Below are 20,758 nucleotides of genomic sequence, written 5' to 3' on the forward strand. Positions count from 1 at the left end.
TTGTGACAATTGACCAACAACCACTGATCAGTTGATCACTGATCAATGACCATTGATCAATGGCCATGAGTACCATTCACAGGGAGGTGGTGATCAGTGATCACCCTTAGTGATCCCTTGTGTGTGTCAGGAGTATTGGAACAGTTGAAACACATTTTCTATAAACACAGTGTCCCTTTGACTTTTAAACCCCAAGGATCGGGTCCCCCGACACAAACAGAGTAACATAGTGTTCGCTGTTAAGTGCAGGAGGATTGGCAGGATTTATACATCGGGGGAAACCAAAGAACCTCTGGCAAAGCAGATGGCACAACACAGACGAGCCACCTCATCAGGCCAAGACTCTGCAGTCATAACGACTATTGGCCATTGATCAATGGTCATGGCAATTTACAGATTAATGTTCAAGGAACTGACCTGACATTCCATTGTGCACTCAGTGGCGCTAGTTTCACTCATTATTCAAATGTACTGTTTGGCTGGGGAAACCTGCTTAGACAGAAGAATTCACTTGAATGAGTGAAGTGATGTTTCTACCACTAAAAACGCCACATCCACATGAACAGCATCAAGTTTTTGGATGATTGCACATGCATCAAGACATTTTATAACAACAATGAAATAAAGGACAATGGGACAGCATTAGTGAACTATAACTCATTTGTACTGCATTTTTCTCTGGTTCTCCTGTCTTCACTGGAAGCCAGATCTCCAGTTTAATAGCCACTGCCATATGGGGAACTGAATATTCAATCTGGCTGATCTTGCACTTTGGTTCTTGTTGATTCTGGGAAAGTCAATCACAATTTTCACAGATGCAAAGTTCAAAACCACAGACTGATTTTCTGTAGTTCAATAGCTGGAATTCATATCATGCATGGACACATAAATAGTTTTCAAGTTTGGCAATAAAAGGTTCTACTCATTGCAGCAGATAAGTGCAAGCAGGGACACCAGTCATTTCTCAAGGTGCTCCGTCTTAAAAAATGTCCCTGTTATGTCTCTTCGTCTGCCTCAATCTCCTGAAATTTGTCCTATACACCACACAGGCTGTTTACTCCAGAGATCAGCTGATCACCCTGATGCTGGTTGACAGACCCACAGATGTACCAAATGAAATCTGGAGGAAAACACAGCGAGGATGCAGACGTGGAGGACAGAAGAGGAGAAGGAAGGAGACAGTGAGACAGCAGAGGCTCGAAGAGAGAAGGAGGTACAAACCATGTCTGCTGTCTATTATAATGGGGAACGTTCGGTCGCTAGTAAACAAGATGGACGCGCTAACAGCGCTAGCACGGAGTCAGAGGGAATACCGGGAGTGTAGCTTGATGCGTTTCACTGAATCACAGATGCGCCAGGATGTTCCCGACGACAACGCATCCGCGGAAGTCTTCCAAAGTGTTCGGGGCTGCTGGGACGGCGCTGTGAGCAGTAAGTAGAGGAGGAAGGAGCGGGGCTTGCCATTCTCGTTAACAACCGCTGGTGTAACCCTGCCCGCATAACAATCTAAGAACTGGTTTGTTGCCCGGACTTGAACTGTGCGCTGTTAGACTCAGGCCATATTATTTGCCCATTACTCATGTAATCTTGGTGGCTGTTTACGTTCCTCCCTCTGCCGACCTTACTGTGAGAACATCAATGGGCTCACTGAGTGTATCACTGACCACATAAACTTCTGCACAGGCTTCATTGTCCCAGCTAATTTTTACCCAAATAACAAGCTGTGGATGACTAAGGACATCAAAGCCCTCCTCAATGACAAAAAGAGGGCTTTCAGAGGGGGCAAAAAGAGAAGGTGAGGAAGGTCCAGGTGTTACTGAAGGACACGATCAGAGAGGCTAAGGACAATTACAGGAGAAAGCTGGAGTGGAAACTATCACTTTCATTCACGACCAGGTTCAGAAGCAAAGGAGGAGGCTCCACTCAGGTAGGTCTGCGGGACCAGATGGAGTGAGTCCGCTTGTCCTCAAGGCCTGTGCTCCCCAGCTTTGTGGAGTCTTTCATAAACTGTTCTGGTTGAGTCTGAGTCTGCAGAGTCCCGGTGCTGTGGAAGACATCATGCCTCGTCCCTGTATCAAAGACGCCACGTCCCAGTGGCCCCCAGGATTACAGGCCTGTGGCACTGACCTCCCACATCATGAAGACCCTGGAAAGACTCGTCCTGGAGCAGCTCCGACCCACAGTCAGACCACATCAGGATCCCCTTCAGTTTGCTTACCGACCCCACCTCGGAGCTGAGGACACCATCATCTACCTGCTCAAGTGTGTCTACGCCCATCTCGTCCAGTTGGTGAGATGTGAACTTGTGAGGTTCATGGTTTTTTTTACTTTTCCAGTGCATTCCACACCATCAGGCCGACCCTCCTGGGTGATAAGCTAACAGCGATGCAGGTGGATGCTTCTCTGGTGTCCTGGATTGTTGATTATCTGACAGGACGACCAATATATGTGTGTCTTCCCAAATGTGTGTCTGACAAGGTGATCAGCAACACAAGGGACTGTCCTCTCCCCCTTCCTCTTCACCCTCTACACCACAGACTTCAGCCACAGCACAGAGACCTCCATCTTCAGAAGTTTTCTGATGACTCTGCGGTGGTTGGATGCATCATCAGGGGTAATGAGTCAGGCTGTGGTTGACTCCTTTGACATGTGGTCTGAGCAGAATCATTTGCAGCTCAACGTGGCAAAGACCAAGGAAGACCAGGAAACTCTTGACCCCTGTTTCAATCTAAGGAGTCAACGTGGACATTGTGAAGGGCTATAAATACCTTGGAGTATGCATAGACAATAAACTGGACTGGACGTTCAGCGAGAGACTGAGATTACCAAAAAGCACCACTGAACGACACAGGAAGTCATTCCTGCCTGTGGCCATCTCCCTGTACAACTCCTCCATCTAACACACTGTAAACACTGCAATAGTTACACCCTTTTGCACATGCTCTGCAGTAAAATAGCATATGACAAAGTTCACAGGTTAGAGTCAAATGTCAATCATATATATTCTGCCTCTGTAATATTCTTGTCAATATTCTTGATATTTATTTATAATTGAGTGATTTGTATATATTAGTGCTATTTCCTAAATTTGTAAAATCTGTAACATTTTGTATTGTTTAAATAGTTTAGTCTGTTACTGTTACTGTCCTGGAGCAACTGTAACCCAATAATTTCCATAGGGATTAATAAAGTATTCTGACTCTGATTCTGATTTATCAGTACATATCCATGTTTTTATGTCTAAGTGTAAAGACAAAGCTGACACTTGTGAGACAGCGATGTGAGCATCACAGCAGATGCCTTTGTGTCAAAGTAACTGAGGATAAAACACAGAAAAACATCAAGGAGATTTTCCTAGCCTGGCTTTTTATAGCACCTAGCCGCTTTAAAATATTCTGCAGTAGTTAAAAAACTGAAAACTGAAGAAGACCATGAATCAATATATGAACATTGCCTGATGCTACTGAAGTGAAGCAGAGCAAAGTAACAGAGGTTTATTAGAGACACGGCTAAGTGTTTTGCAGTTTTGCATCATCTGTAAAACTTTAAATTTCTTGAACAGGTATTGAACAGCAGAAATGAGGCTTTCTTGTCAGAGGTTATCTTTGAAAAAAAAAAGAGCAGCAGCCAACAGCACTGCACACAACAGATAGACTGGTGCGTAATAAGCACCAAAGCATACTAAGCAAGCGAATAATGCAGAAAATACACTGGGAGAGAGTTCTGCAGGAAGTAAAAGCAAAGGTAAGAGAGAATGCATGACAGTGCTTATCAAATTTGAAGCGTAGCGTTGATCTTCTTTTGCTGCTGGTTTAGTCAATTTTGGTCGGAGAGTGAAGAAACCTGCAGCTTCAGAATCTGTGAGATGTCAGCTTTCACCATCCAGAATGTCCGTGTACGTGCCGTCGGGTGAACGGGGAGCTCCACGCTTTAATTTTACATGTTTTTGCAGAACTGTTTACCTCATTTCCTGTTTTAACTCTTTGGTGGTTGTTGAAATAGTTTCGTGAGATTTAACCTGAGATCCTGGCATTTCTGGCAAAATACATTTATTAGTTCTGTCAGCGTTAATCTCGTTAAAATGATGTTAATGCCATAACTGCATTAACGCAGCAAATCTCCGTTAGAGAGTTAGCGCGGATCACCCCGTGCATCGGGCTGCATGGTACTAATGTATAACTAGCTAACCGTGCTAATGCGTTGACGCCGTGCAGCCCCTTGGACAGGGCGATCCGTGCTAACTCGCTAACAGAGATTTGCCGCGTTAATGCAGTTATGGCGTTAACGTCATTTTAACGAGATTAACACTGACAGCACTAACATTTATGTTTAAAAATCGATTCGAAATTGAATGAATCGACATCGCATTATTCAAACTACATTTTTTAAACCCACACCTATCTTATAGAACTTGAAATGTGTTCATGTTTAGTGATGGACAGCGAAGAAGGATCCAAATGTGGACTAAGGAAGGCAGGCGAAAGTTAGCAAAAGGCGAGGTGACGCAAAAATTGTCCACAGGCAAAAAACAAATCCAGAAAATACAGATACAGCCACTTAAAACAGCTGCCTTATACCTGACAGGGCCATGCAACCACGAGTAGTAACGCCCCTATGCGGCATTTAGGAAAACCGTTGGTAATGTCTTGTGTATCCATCAGAGGGCGAGGAGCTGTGTAGTGGCGCATTCATTTACAAGCTTGCTAAACAATATATTTATACCTTGTAAATTTGTTAAGCTAGTCTATAATTATGAGAGAAGCATAACGTTGAACCTTTCTATAAAACACTGATATAGGTAAATGCTTGCAGCAAATAAAATACAAGTTGTGCACACTGAGCAAGCCAGACAAAAGGTAATAATTCTATGATTATTGTGACCTGTGTTTGTGAACATGAAAGCATAAAACAAATATTTCATTGCACTGCTAATGCTCTTATATAAAATGCAAAATGTGCTCCGAATGCACAACAATATATATGTGTGTGAGTATTTCTGCCAGAAATATGTGATGCTTTGTTCTAAATATTTTGGGTGATTAACAAGGTCAGGAAAACGCTACAACAACCACGAAACTCTGGCACCGTGCTTAAAACTGGCAATTCCTGCCATGTATGCTTTCCAAATAAACGTAAAAGCAGAAAGTCCTGCTTGCTGTTTGCCATTAATCTTAGTATATCACCTTTGCGACTGATTTTAGTGCTCTGGTTCAAAAATTTTGCGCTGTGAAAGGAACACTCCAAATCCAACAACTGGTACATGTCCCACAAATAAGTGTCCAACCTGCAGTATTTATTTATTTAGATATAGGCGCAAAAACTCTACGTGCTACAGGTAGGAGAGAATTAACTGTTATTAGTCTTTAACCTGGGCGTAATGAGCGACTAACAAAGCGCGCTCCCAGCCCCCACAGAATACACGTTTTTTCAACTAGGCAATCGGCAGATTATTATCAACTGATATCGATTTTATTAATTTTCTACATCGTTTCTTGGGATTGTGGAATCAAAGCTTCATCATCATCATATGACTCCTCAACCTGAATGCAGGGAACAAGCCAAGCAAAATTTATGGGAACCCATACGGAAAAGAAATAGTAAAAACTTATATGTGATTACTCATGAAAGTGGCCACTTTCGCATTACTTTCATACATTGTTTTAGTAAGTATCCAAAACATACAAGTTTCATTATATAATTTTTCAAGGGATCTTATATCTGTTTTCACACTTGTATGCTTTTCATACAAGTTTCACACAAGACAGATACAAACTTTATAAGATTTATATATATCTTTTCCATATGGGAAACTGCGGGAACAGGCATGACAATAAATAAATAAACACTTTAGACGCTTTAACACAATTTGTTAAATATATTACGTAGATGTCTTCACAGTAGTTTAACTAAAAATGTACAGATTTCATAATTTTTCAAATGTTACAAAGCCACAAACTACTATAATGATAATTCAAACAGAAGTCTGTACAACAACCCTGCAAACAATAGGCTAAATGAACAAAACAAACCCACAATAACAAACAAAAGCTTGGGTCAAAAACCCTTATAACCTGACAAAGTGTGTGAATTAAGCCAATATTTTCTGTCAAATCTTATCAGCAGCTTCATTTTCACCACTTTGAACAACCCCCATTAAAAAGAGTGGAATAAGCAGACTCTCTTTCTCGTGTGTGTGTCATGTTCTTCTTTGTGTTTTATCAGGCATGGATGGAATGAACATTTACATGATTTACATAATGCTTTTCTGGTCTTTCTTACCATGTAATGCTAGACAGGTCACATTTAAACATACATTAATCCAGTGTTTTAGATCAGCGGTCCCAAACCTTTTTTACAGACCAGATTAATTTCAGACAATATTTTCACAGAGCGGCCTTTAAGGTGTCGCTTATAAATACAACAAAATAAAATGATACCACCGAGACAAAAACTGTGGTATTTTGTAAATATAATAATAAACGCAAATTCACTGTGTAATTGTGTTACTTTATTAGCAGTGTCCTGAAATGCGCCAACTACATCCTCCTCTCTGCTCCTTAATGCTCTCTGGTCACTACACTAACGCGTAAATATTTCTTTCAAAATAAGACACACAACTACAACACGATACCAAACGACTCACGGACTGGTGGTTGGGGACGGCTGCTTTAGTCTATACAATTTAAACCCTTCCTTACATCCATGAGCAAATTTGAAATCACCAACAAACCTAACATGAATGTCTTTGAACTGTGATAGGAAACTCTCTAATATTGTGTAGTCCACCCCTGTGTCTGCCTACACAGCTTAGGGAGTACTTGGAGAGGACCCACCCAGACACATGGAAAACCTGAAAACTCCACACAGAAAGGACCCAGCTGGGGTTCAAACCAGGAACCTTCTTGCTGGGAGATGACCTTACCCTAGGTCTGCCCTAGAAGATCTCACCCTAATGTGAACAACACCTACAGTACATTTATTAATACTCTCTTCTCTGATGTGTGTGTGTATGCATGCCCACACTCACCCCATCCGCCTTCTCTTGGGTGTTGGCCAGCATCTCCTGCAGGGCTCGTACAGACAGCGACTGCTCCAGCACAAAAGTGCAGATTGACAGATCTGGAGGTACATTCTGAAACAACAAGAAAACAGCTATAAATTTACATCTAAATTAAAACCTCCTGTCCACTGTTGTGTAGGCCACCTTTATACCACCAAAAGAGCCACGGTTTATCCTGTGTGGCACAGGAGACTTTATTAAATCTATGATGAGTACAGCTCTGACTTTGTGCACACACAATTCTTAGTAAACACGTGAATCCTATAAAATATAGCATGAATGGAGCTATGAAAGCTATGAGGTATAGAGTAGTTTTCAAACTGTAATGCTATTGTGGAAGCTGTGACGCTCATTTAATTAATTAGGCAACTTCTCCAAAAGCATTTTGGTTTGTGATCTGATGATCAGGGTTTGATGAACATGACACATAAATACATGCTACAGCCAACACGTTCTGGATTTTTTTCTTCAGTGAAATCATTTTTCCCCACTCATTTGATGGTGATCTGGCTATTCTTGTGAAATAAAGGATTATTACTTATGTCAATACTGTACCTTGGAGTTTGAAATGGACTCGAGGAAGCAGAGTCTGTTCCCAAAGCCTTCAGCAGCAAGACAAAGTTTTTGTTGCTCCTTGTGGATTGTAGCTGAGCATTGTAAGACCACTTCATCATCCTAAACATAGAAAGAAAAACAGTGGGTCAAGACAGAGAGCTTAAAACAAAGGCAGCAGGGAGCAGGGCTGTGCTGTGCATCGTTGGGGTCATTAATCAAAAAAAGTAAAACACATTATTCATTACCTTTCTTAAAAGTATTGTAGTATGCTACTTTATTACTTGCCAGAGAAATTTATTTGTTACACTAAACGATAAAATGACCTGAAACGCACTGCCACATAGTTACATTTAACAATATAAACTATAGGCTACAGTTTCCCACACACCAACAGAAAATCCCTGTCCTAATAAGGGCAAACATATGATCTTTCTTTTAGTGTTTACCTATTAACACAAAGCAACAACAATAAGCAAATATGGAAACCAGCCCAAAGAGAATTTAAAGCAACTGCCACAGTGATTTTACTGTAGAAACATGTACAGTAGAAATGGAGACAACCCTGCAACCCTGACTGCTCATCAGCTTATCTACTGAAGTTCAGGGTCTGGTCTGCCTGTTTAAGCATGCTGTCTGTGTAGGTGTTTGTTCAACCAAAATTGCATTCCCAGTATAATTTCTGTTCTGGATGCAATTTGCATCAATCCACCATTTTTCTTCTCTAACACGCTAAAATCACTGATTTAATGGAGCTGTAGAGGTCAGGCACAGCGTGTTTTAGGCGGCGGCCAAGGGTGGAGACTCTGGCAGACCAATCCCAATCCCTGGCCACCAAGGCTGATGACTGGGACATGGAATGTCCCCTTGCTGATGGGGAACCTGAGCTAGAGTGTGAAGTTGAGAGGTACCGGCTAGATAAAATCGGGTTAAGCTAAATGCACAGCTTGGGCTCTGGAAGCAGTCTCCTCGAGAGGGGCTGGACTCTGTCCCAGTCAGGAGTTGCCCTTGATGAGAGGCGGCAGGCTGGAGTGGGTATCTTGGTATCCCCTTGGCCTGCTGCCTGTACGTTGGCATTTTCCCAGTGGGCTAGAGTCCACTGGAGTCCCTGAGCAGGGGGTTCAAGGGTGCTTCACCTGGAGACTCTGTTATCCTACTGGGAGACTTCAATGCTCTGTGGGACAGTGAGACCTAGAGGTCAATGTTGTAACCAAATGGTGGACATTGAAGAGAACGGCAAACTCAACATCGAAGTTTACCGGAAGCCCACACACACGGACCAGTACCTCCTCTTTGACTCCCATCACCCTTTGGAACACAAACTTGGAGTAATCAGGACCCTACACCACCGGGCAGAACATGTTCCCTCTAAGCCTGAAGGAAAAAGAAGGAACACACACATGTAAAGGAAACACTCAAAACGTGCGGCTATCCTAAATGGGCGTTCTTAAAGTCAGCAAAGAGGCACAGAAAAGAAGATCAGACACCAGCGAGGGAGGACAGACGCAACAACATTGTCATCCCCTATGTAGCCGGTGTATCAGAAAAACTCAGGAGAGTTTTCTCCAAGCATGACATCCCAGTGTATTTCAGACCCAGCAACACGCTCAGACAGAAACTGGTTCACCCGAAAGACAAAACGCCAAAACACAGACTTAACAATGTGGTGTATGCTGTACAGTGCAGCGAGGAATGCTCAGACCTCTACATTGGAGAGACCAAACAGCCACTTCACAAGCGCATGGCACAACACAGAAGAGCCACCTCCACAGGACAAGACTCAGCAGTCCATCTGCATCTAAAGGATAAAGGACACTCTTTCAAGGATGCCAATGTTCACATTTTGGACAGAGAGGACAGATGGTTTGAAAGAGGAGTGAAAGAATCCATCTATGTCCACTGTGAGCGACCATCTTTGAACAGAGGCGGGGGTTTACGACACCAACTCTCTGCCATCTATAATCCAGTTTTGAGATCCCTTCCCAGACGCCTTAACGCCCACTCACATCCTGGGCCATCTGACCTCAGGAATTCGCATGATAAGGTGGGGCCAGGTTTCACAATGAACACACCCGAAACTCTGGCTGATTGGGACCCACGCCCAGTTTCCCACCTTGGCTCAGGCGACTAGAGGATCATCAGGGGGTCCTTTTGTCCCTCTGTGGGGGGTCACTCCCACTAGGTTTATATCTGGGACTCTCCACCATTTGACCTTAGAACTGAAGAAGCTTCTCGGATGAGAGGTGAAACGTCTTCAAGTAACTTAAAGAAGTCCAGACGCTTTTCTTTGCAAGCTCCTTTGACAAATGGTGGACACTGGAGGTGAAGGGAGTCATCAGGCTGAAGAAGTCATATCTGCTTCGGTCTACCCAAATTGCTGTTATAAGTACATCTCTGCAAAACATTGTATCCTTATTAACATTAAAGAAAACTAAAAAGAAATATAGATCAACTTAAAACAAAGAATAATTTTATTAACATTGTTTTTTAGTGGAGTCAGATGTCATGTCAGTGAACTGGTTCTCCTCTGCATAGCTGAAACCAGTTGGAGCTTGTGCATTGAAAGGATCTTTCACCCAGTCATACTGGGAACTGTTTTCAGGGAAGTATGCGATCAGTTTTGAAATGTGCTGCTTAATACATGGAATCACTGAGGTGGCATCATAGCCAGTATCAACAAATTAAAGCAGATTCTCAAATAAATCAGTATTTCCTTCATCAAGATTGCCTAGACATCCACATTACTCACACTCTCAAAACACATACATATCACTAGATTTACTAAACCTGCGCAAATTTGCGTAACTTCCCTCAACTCAACACCTACTAGCAGGGCCGGCCCGTGGCATAGGCCGTATAGGCAAATGCTAAGGGCGCAGTCCATCAGGGGGCGCCACGCCAGTGCCACAAATGTTGAAAAAAAAAAAAAAAGTTGGTACTATTATTTCTAAATACAAAAAATAATCCCACGTTAATTAAAATGCAAAGTAAAGCTTATTTAATAGAAATATTATTTGTTACAACATTACGCCCCCCCCCCCCCCCTCCCCGCACGGTGCGCCCCCTCCCTTCCCGTATCATGGTTCCTTTTGGACGTCACCACATCAAAAAGTCAACACAAGATGTCAAAACGGCCAAAACTGTCAGGTGCCCAGGGAAGAAAAAAGAGAGAAGAAGAGGAGGAGAAACGAGAAAAAGACAGAGGTAGGTAACGTTAGCCTACATGAAATTATTTGTCTGAATGTGATAGTAACCTAAATTTTTAGCATTAAGCTAATGTTACATGATTCGCTAATTGCTAATCAATAAATAGCTAGTTAACTGTTTTAACGTCAGTTAATATTGTGGAGGGGGCTAAATTGTTATGGAAAATAATAATGTAACGTTAGGTAATTACAGTACTCCCACCTTTCCCACCATTCCTCATTTGTATTCATCTTTTAAGCAGGTGTTTTTTGTTTACATTGTTATTGCCTTCTGGTTAGCTAACGTTTACCCTGCAGGTAATAGTCACTTTTCCACCCCTGTATATATTATAGTTGTAAGCCTAGTTGTTAAAGTGCACATCATTAATGTTAATTAAGCAATATCACATGAGAGGGAATGCTGTTTTTTAATATGAGCACTGCTGTGATTCGGTCAAAGATAATCATAACATAACATTCTCATATGATATTATACTGTTACTTTGCATTCTGCTATTCAGCATTTCACTGTAATGATGACAATAAATTGAATCTAATCTAATTTGCATATCAGTTAACATCATACATATATCTCTTTGGTTTTTCATTTATATTATATCATTTCATTTTATTCCTGGAATCATATGTTTTTATTATTAGACTTTAATACTCAGTGGTGTCACATACTCCTCTCTTCAGATGCACTGTTGAAGTTTCTAAATCCCACCCCTGGGCCATCTACCACATCTACCGCTGCTGCCTCCACTTCAGCAGCACAACCCACCAGTGATGCAGCATCAGCAGCACAACCCAGCCATGATGCAGCAGCATCAAGCGGTCTTCCTGTTGCCTCCACCTCAGCAGCACAACCCACCAGTTTTGCAGCAGCAGCAGCATCAAGCGGTGTTATTGTATTTCATATATTCATTTTTTAATTTTTTGTATTCATTTATTTATTCATATATTTTTTTATCTTGTTAATTATTCTGATTGTGAATTTGCTTTCTTTAAGTAAAAAAAAAAGGTCAAAGACAAAGCTATTCGGTTTCTTGTGAGTGCATACACTACACTGCCGATGTAGGGGGGCGCCACCTAAAATCTTGCCTAGGGCGCCAGATTGGTTAGGGCCGGGCCTGCCTACTAGAATTACTGGCTTTTATATTTTCTGGTGCAAGTCCCGAGGTGTTAATCACCCCTGCTGAGATTTTCACAGGTCGTCAGCTCGTTTCTCCTCCAGCTTTGGTTGTGCAAACCACCCATTATCCTTGAGGCCTTGCACATTTGCATTTGCTCACTCAGAGTTGCTCAGATCCAAGCCAGGCCAAACCTCTGTGTTACAACTTTCAGAAATGCCTGCCGTACCTATACAAAATATCCCACACATTGACTGACCTGCAAATATGAAAGACACACATTCACAACTTCCTTGACTCTCAGCACAGCTCTTCCATTGTTCCATTGTCACTGTGTATGTGAGGAAGTGGCATTGCTTGACTACAGCACAGTGCTGTGCATAAAAGCAGACCGACCCAGGCGGGAGAATCATTTCTTGTTCGCATTTCTGAGAATGCACATCAGGATGGCCTCCGTATCACTGCCACGCAGGAAGAACCTCTCCGCGCAACAGGCTTTGGCCTTGCTTCAGGAAATGGACGAAGCAGATTCTGATGGAGGACAGGTTTCATTTGTCCAGCAGGCCACTGATACCTCCTCAGAAGAATCTGAAAAGGAGACGGAACAAGAACCCAACATGCCTCCACGGAAGAGGCCCCGTGGTACTGGGAAGCCCAACCAGAGCCACACGGCAAAATACAGCACTGTGTGGGTTGAGGAGGATTGCCCAGTGCAGCAGCAAATCGCTCGTGCTTCATTGCGCAAACTGGACCCACAGAGTCTGCTAAGGTTTGTCATTGCCATATTACATATGATATTTATATAAACCCATTTAGAGTGAGGTTCATGTAAATTTACCATTCTCTATTTGTTTATCTTCCAACAGCGTAAGATTACAAGTGTGCTCCAAAGCTTCCTTTGCCTGTTAGACGTGGGAATGATGCAGTCCATTAGAGAGTGTACGGTACATCAAGCCCGCAGAACAGAGCCGCACTGGAATTTGTCAGTTCATGAACTGATGGCATTCATTTCAATTCTGTTTGTAAGAGCAATCATGTTGGTGCCATTGTGGATTGCTGGTCAGAAAGATTTCTGGTGCCAGTAATCAAAGAGACAATGCCCCGAGATAGATTCATTTCAATTATGCAACACCTTCGATTTGATGACAAGGACACGCAGAACGGGTGAAAACAGATAGATTTGCGGCGATCTCCAACATCTGGACACGCTTCAACAAGAACTGTGCTAAGAGTTTCACTCCAGGAGAACACATGACCATAGATGAACAGCTGTTCCCTACCAAGGTTCGTTGTCCATTCACACAGTATATTGCAACCAAGCCAGACAAATTTGGGATCAAGTTCTGGATGGCCACGGACTTGGACACCAAATATGTCTGCAGTGCATCTCCTTACTTGGGAAAAGACCCCAGTCGTCAGAAGGGAGAGAGGCTGGCAGAGAACGTGGTCATGAAACTGATGGAGCCATTTTTGGATGATGGGAGAAATGTCACAACAGACAATTTCTTTACTTCACTGTCACAGTCGCACAAACTGCTGCAGTGCAAAACAACGTTACTGGGCACGGTGAATAAAGTCCGGCGTGAACTTCCTCAACTTGCAAAAGATACTGCAAAGCGAGAGGTATTCTCCACTTCAGTGCTTAGAAGTGGCGGTGTCTCCTTGACAATTTATGCACCTAAAAAAACCAAGACTGTGTGTGTTCTAAGTTCCATGCACCAAGACGTGACGATCGGTGACGGCAGAAAGAGGAAACACAACATGATAACAGACTATAACCACATGAAGGTACGTGAATCTGTGTACAATTTTACACCAGTGCTACAATGTTATCTGATGTGTGTTATACAGGCCTATAGAAAAAAATATATACTCATGACTCTCTCTCTCTGCTTTTACAGTGTGGTGTAGACGTGTTGGACCAAATGGCATGGATGTATTCCGTAAGAGCAGCAACACGCAGGTGGCCAGTAGTGGTTTTCTACAATATGCTGGACCTGGCGGCGGTGAATGCCTACATTTTGTACAAGGCATGTACAGGGTGGACAGGCAAAAGAAGATTGTTTCTGAGTCTTCTAGCTCAGCAACTTTGTTGCCGATTCATGCAGCACAAGGAAATATTAGCACAGAGGCAGGCTGCTGAAGCTGCTGCAGCTGCTGTGCCAGGGACTGTAAAGACAACGCAGCGCCAGGTGCAAGAGAGCTGCAACAGGAATCGCAGCAGGTTTACCTGTGCAACATGTTAGAAATTCACCTATGCCAAATGCAGGGATGATGGACACTGGGTCTGCAAACGCTGTAAAGTTTGAAACACTTTGAAATAAAACAGACTTGTGTACCCATATATTGTGAATGTGTGTCTTTTGTATGTAGGTTGTAACAGAGGTTTGGCCTGTCTTGGATCTGAGTAAACAAATGCCAGTGTTGCACAAACACACACACACACGCAGCAAATCTGCATTTATTTGTCCCACAAGTGGAAAATCTGCATTGTCACTGCAAAAAAGTGGACAGTGCAAGACAAAAGCAGCTAAATAAAAACTGTACAAAGAGCACAGTATAGAAAGTGCACTATACAAACAAAACATAAATATGGACACGTGTATTGAAAAATATTGGTGTGTGTATATTATGTAAGGTGTGGCTATATAAATATATGTACAACCATATGTGTTTATGGACAGGCATGCAATGTAGTGACAAGGACTGACAAGAACTAATATTGCATATGAGAAATATTGCACATAGAAACTACCATGGTGCATTGTACGCTGCAGGTAAGGAAGGAAAGTAGCATTGCAGGTAAGGAAAGACCTGAATCTCTCATGGTTGGGGGTTGGGGGAGGGTGTGTTTGCACAACAAAAGCAGGAGAACAATGGAGCTGAAGACCTGTGAAAATCTCAGCGGGGTGCTAGGAGGTGTTAGGGTCGGGGGAATTTACGCAAATTTGCACAGGGCTAGTAAATCTAGTAGTAGGGACTTGCACCAGGGGAAAAAAGGCTCAGTAATTCTAGTGATATAGGGCCTTGGGGGTGGGCTGTGTATTCAAACCCACCTCTGGCGCTGGTGCCCTACCCTCAATTTTAAATGCATATAGACACTGAGGGTTTTCGGGAGGAGCCGTGCTGCTCTGTGGCAGGAAGCACCATGCCCTCCTGTGTTTTAAATGCACTTTAGAACAGCACATAGCAACACTACATATGAGCGGGCAGAGGGAGGTTTGGGGTCTTCACTCACCCCCGTTCTATTAACCATTGGGGTCTGGGATGCGGGGCCTCCCTGCTACTGCAGATAAGGAGGCGGTCTGCTTGCCTCCACCCCAGAGAGAAGGGTTACATCTCCTGGGTCTAGGTACGGTTTGCCCCTCTGGGGTCGGGGGTACCTGGACCTGGGATATAGAGTTTGTTTGGGGAGTGTGAATGTGTGTACAGTGTCTCTACGTCGGGTGAGTGCTGAGTATTTGTTTGTGTATATGGGGGTGGGAATGCATGTTTGTGTCTGCGTGCGCCTGTTCGTCTGTGTCTATATGTTAGGTTGGGTCTTAGACTCCACCTCTCTGGGAACATCTCAGGCTCTCCGAGGTATGGAGGCCTATCTCCCCTCACAACACTCCTGCCAGTGGCTGATACCCTCAGACGTTGGTGTGTTGGTGGTTCTTGGTGTCTGGGGCTGGGCGCTCATGTATGTATCGACTAACTCCTGGTGGCCAATTGGCGGGGGGGGGAGGCTTGGTCCTCTCTGGCACAGCTGGCTGCGGAAGAGCCCGCAGGCACGTCACTGCAACCCCCTCTGGCCTCTGCTCCGAGGCTGCTGGGTGACCTCTCGTTTGGGGCTCTCCTCAGCTCTTCCCAGGAGGGTGGCAAGGTTGCCCCTTTGGTGGTCCTTCTTGGGTCCACGTACTCTGGATGTCTGGGGCCTGGATCTCCTCCATACCTGCTTCATACCCTGGGGGACGGGGCTATGGGTCCCCACACTCCCTTGCAGATCGTTACATGGAGAAACCTTTTGAATACAAGCATGCTGATCCACACAGGTGTGCACACAGGTGTTCACAGACACAAACTACACCTTTCTTGGCTGCTACCTCAAAGCACATTGTGCGCTGTCGATCTTGCGTGCTGCACAATAACATTTAATATTTAGTATCTACTAGGGCTGCCACGATTAGTCGACTAGTCACGATTACGTCGACTATCAAAATCGTCGACAACTGATTTAATAGTCGACACATTGGTTGAAGCTTTGCAAGATCCCAAAAGACGCAGGAATAAGGAGTAGGATTTAAGAGTGTAATAACGGACTGAAACAGAAGATGGCAGCACTGCATGTACAAGGATGCCAGCTGCAGGTATATATTTCGTGGCCCAACCTATCCAAGAATTCATAGCGCGGCCCTGCTCAGTTTCCAACAATGGCGGCAGCTAGTTAGTTTTAATATTACTCTTATTATTCTTTCTGGGTCACAAAATAAACTTTTAACATATTTTCAGGCGAGAATGTAGCTGTGTAAACCTCAAATATCTGCTCAGTTTATCAGGACACCACATATTTTCAAAAGCGCTCCGACGTTTTCGGAGACGTCTTGTTACCCACTAGCTCGATAGCTAGCCGGGGGCTAGGCTCACTGAGAACACCGGACTCCCGGCAAATCGTTTTCAAACCCACCACCGTCTTTCGCTACTCAGGTTAAACATATAGGTCACTTAGATGGGCTCAGGGGGTTGGGAAGCGTATCTGTAACCGGAAGGTCGCCGGTTCGATCCCCGGGCTCTCTGTCTTGGTCGTTGTGTCCTTGGGCAAGACACTTTACCCTACCGCCTACTGGTGATGGCCAGAGGGGCCGATGGCGCGATATGGCAGCCTCGCTTCTGTCAGTCTGCCCCAGGGCAGCTGTGGCTACAACCGTAGCTGCCTCCACCAGTGTGTGAATGAATAGTGGCATTGTAAAGCGCTTTGGGTGCCTTGAAAAGCGCTATATAAATCCAATCTATTATTATTAGATAACTTAAAAATGTTATTGTTTGGCTTTTTTTTTGTATTTTATTTGTTCCTGAGTAAATCGGTTTGGCTGAGATTAAAGTTATAGTTTTTACACAGCTGAATAAACGTCAAGCAGACAGCTGATTATCAGAAGTGTGAGATGCTCAAGAATTTACTCCGGTGTCCTGTTATATTTTAGATAGCAAGGAGTTTATTAAACTTCACCGAAACAATCTGCAAATTTCATTAAAATTTAATAAACTATCATCTTGTCTTTATTTTTAGTTAGCACCTTAAACACTTAAAGCTGTAAGCTAATGATAGTGATATAAGAGCAGATGCTGCTGGTGCAATAAGCTGTAGTTTTACGTCCAATGGATGATGATCTGATTAGTCGACTAATCGCAAAAATAATCGGTGACTAGTCGACTATCAAAATAATCGTTTGTGGCAGCCCTAGTATCTACTGTTATCTACTGTTAGCTAGTTTATTGTGATGGTGTTGTATTTATTCTGTTGCTCTTTTTTGTTTGTTTTCTCTTCTGTTTTTTATCTCTATACAGGTGATCCAGGTGTTTTGTTTGGTTTTCGTTTTTTTCTTCCCCCCTTTCTCACCATCTCTTCTCCCCTCTGGTTTTCTTTCTCTCCCTCTCTTTCTTTCATTCTTTCTGCCTGCCCTATCCCCCAGTCATGTCTGTCCTATCTGTAACAACCGAAAATAAAATAAAATAAATACATAATTATAATAAAGGTCAATCAAATGGACCAATATGGCAAGGCCATAATGATCCACTTGGTAAAGTAACTCCACTTGGCATCTTTCTTGGCCTTCAGACAACAATTCTGATGGCTAAAGATCCAAATGGAACAGGCAAGAAAAAAAAGGTTATTTTAAAAGGTTATTAACATAGTTATTAATATGTCATTAAATAGAAACTGTTTCCTTCGTATTCCTGCTTATCCATCCTGCTTCCTGCTTATTCCACGGAAATTCCCACAGGTAATTGAGTGATAATAACTAAGAAATTACCACATTATTACATTCTTGCATTCTTGAATGGTAATAACATAGAAATTAACAAATTATTTTGTTTCTGCTTTGTTACTCTACTATTGCCATTTCAATACTGTAAAAAATAAGCATTCCTGAATAGAAAAATTAGTTTTAGTGTTTGAGTACCGTGCTTGATTAAATTCTGAGCTCAAATTTAGGAGTAAAATGTAAATTCAGCTTGTCATTTGCTTAATAAATAAAAATATAATTTTTAGTTTATGACATATTAACAGACTTTTAAATATTCTGTGTTTTCTTGTTTTCATGACAGGTGTTCTAATAAATTTGTTAAGCACTGTATGAATATATAAATTAGAAAGTTCGGTTTTAACACTCTCACATGGTTACGAAAAACAATTGCTGAAGCTTTTTGTTATCTGTGGGAATAATGTTGAAATGATAACGATTTTTAAACAGCCAATTTTTATTGTTTCAGTTAAGACTTTGGACCTGATATTTTCCTTGTTTGTTCTGTAATTTTACTTTTTTGAACACAGTGACTGTTTTGTTTCATTGGTTTTGTATTCCTAGATAAATCCAGATACACTGTCACAGAATAAACAGAAATCTGATCGTGTTCTGTTTGGATTATACGGACACAGTTTTTTGCTGCAAATTAAATCTAATCAGCAGATTGTCTGTCACGTCCCACACTGGAAGTGACTTGCTTGTCTCACATTGCTTTTAAGCTGATGCCTGGTTGTTTTGAACATTCCAGAATTTGGCTGACAAGGTAAGTCTCGAATGCTTATCTGAGTACCTTTTACTGCTTTTTGGTTTTAACGACACTGATGGCAAAGTTGTAAGGAAATTCAATTTTTCAGCTTTCTTTATGCAGCGCCAAATCACAACAACAGTCGCCTCAAGACCTCAGCCTTCTCGTATGTTGTAATTTTAACCCAAGTCATCAGGTAGCTTCCAACTCTGTGTGTACAGAAGACACATTAAACAGTCTAATTTTTGCCACATACAGCACTTGAGCACCTGTCCACGCACTAACACGTATCATGTAAAAAATTATATGATCACTGTCTTCCTTGCTTCCACTTATTGCAAAAACACAAAAACACACTGCGAATACACATATATCAGCTTAAAGCTCGTTTTGACATGAAATCCTTTTCTAGATCTGAGTCAGCCCTCTTCTTCCCCTGCTCTCTCTGACTCCCACACACTCACTCTTCTCTCCTTCTCTCACCAGAGGACAGCCTAGTTCGCCCACTCACTGCGGTGCTCCCATGCCATGCAAGAATGAACAGTGTGTGTTTGTGTGTGTGTTCATGTGTCTGTGTGTTTGTGTGTGTTTGAGGTTTTTGTGTATCTTTGTCCAAATGAGATATAATCGAGATCAATGATATCAACTTTAGCTTCCTTTTATTTAAATCAGTAAAGATGATGTCAGTAATCACTTGCTGCAGTAGGTGTCATTATATCAGGACAGATCTTTTCACACTCCGCTGTGTGTTATTCTGATGTTTATTACATTTGTTGTTAGGGAATATATTCTAAAACACTTCTTCAGTAAAGACTCAGAGAAGAGAAACACACAGAACTTCTTGCTAGCAAGGGCAGCCTCCAGACTGAGAGACTCGCGCTGAGAAACTGCCCCGGTCTTTATTTATACTTCAGTGGGTGTATGTGTGTGTGTGTGTTCTGCTGATCAAAGGGTCATATAACATAAAAGCACAAAAGGAAACATCCTTGGTCAGGACCTCCTAGGACGAGACATTCTTTCAATATGCCACCAACTATATACTTCTACACACAAGTGATTACATGCAGTATTCTACCATATGCAAACTTATATCATTAAAAGATTATACTGACTACCTCTGTCAGTGCGCCCCAGGGCAGCTGTGGCTACAATGTAGCTGCCATCACCAGTGTGTGAATGTGTGAATGACTGAATGTAGTGTAAAACGCTTTGGGGTCCTTAAGGACTAGAAAAGCGCTATACAAATGCAGGCTATTTACTAAGTACAATTTTCCATTGACATTTGTTATTGACCTTTAATCTGTATTCAGGGATTAGGGATCTAATTAAAAACTATAAATTGAGTGAATGTAAAATGATATCTCCATTAGGGACAGGAACTGATGAGAATTTGAGAGATTCCAATTCCATCATTGATATCACTTGTCGATTTGCTTCCTTATCCATTCTCTTACTGATTCTCGTTGGCTACCGTTTGAGAGTCACCACCATTGCTAAGCAGCACCTTGAATCACCTTGTTGTTGAATTGTGCTATACAAATACACTTGCCTTGCCTTGCAATGGAGGACATTACATTTGTGCAAACTAACTGCATGCTGTATGGTCAAATGTTTGTGCATGTCGGAGGTATTTCCCCTCTTTGTTTAGATGGACCGGTTCTTATATAGCGCTTTTCTACCTTATCTGAGCGCTCAAAGTGTGTCAGGGTCATTCAGTAATTATTACACATATTATACAGAACACTGTTCTTGAAAGTAATGCAGTACTTTACTTAATTACTATTCGTTACATTACTTTCATGTCACTGAGTAAAATGACCTGAAAAACGCTTTGTCTCATAATTAACATTTAACAATATAAAGCTATAGGATACAGTCCTATATGCCAACACAAATCCCTGTGCTAATGAGGACACACATATGATCTTTCTCTTGTATTACACAAAGCTTCTCTTAGTAGAACATAAAGATGAGGCAAAAAGTAATGATGGTTCCAGAATGGTTCTACTTTAGAAACACAAACAAGGAGAAACGGGGTTGCAGCCGCACCGCTCATCAGTTTGTTACCTGTTGAAGTT

General features: G+C 42.3%; 1 protein-coding gene across 1 annotated transcript in view; it reads right to left on the minus strand.

Annotated features, from left to right (window-relative positions):
- The window catches only part of ryr2a (ryanodine receptor 2a (cardiac)), a 311,203-nt gene that overhangs the window by 243,959 nt on the left and 46,486 nt on the right, over window positions 1–20,758 (minus strand). The window contains exons 2-3 of the mRNA XM_026177557.2: window positions 7,616–7,735; window positions 7,028–7,132 (exon numbers count right to left, since the gene is read on the minus strand). Of these exons, the coding sequence (XP_026033342.2) occupies window positions 7,028–7,132; window positions 7,616–7,735 (225 nt within the window). The remainder of the gene's footprint in view (window positions 1–7,027; window positions 7,133–7,615; window positions 7,736–20,758) is intronic.

Source organism: Astatotilapia calliptera, chromosome 8 (genome assembly GCF_964374335.1).
Source record: "Astatotilapia calliptera chromosome 8, fAstCal68.1, whole genome shotgun sequence".
NCBI classification, from domain to species: Eukaryota; Metazoa; Chordata; class Actinopteri; order Cichliformes; family Cichlidae; genus Astatotilapia; species Astatotilapia calliptera.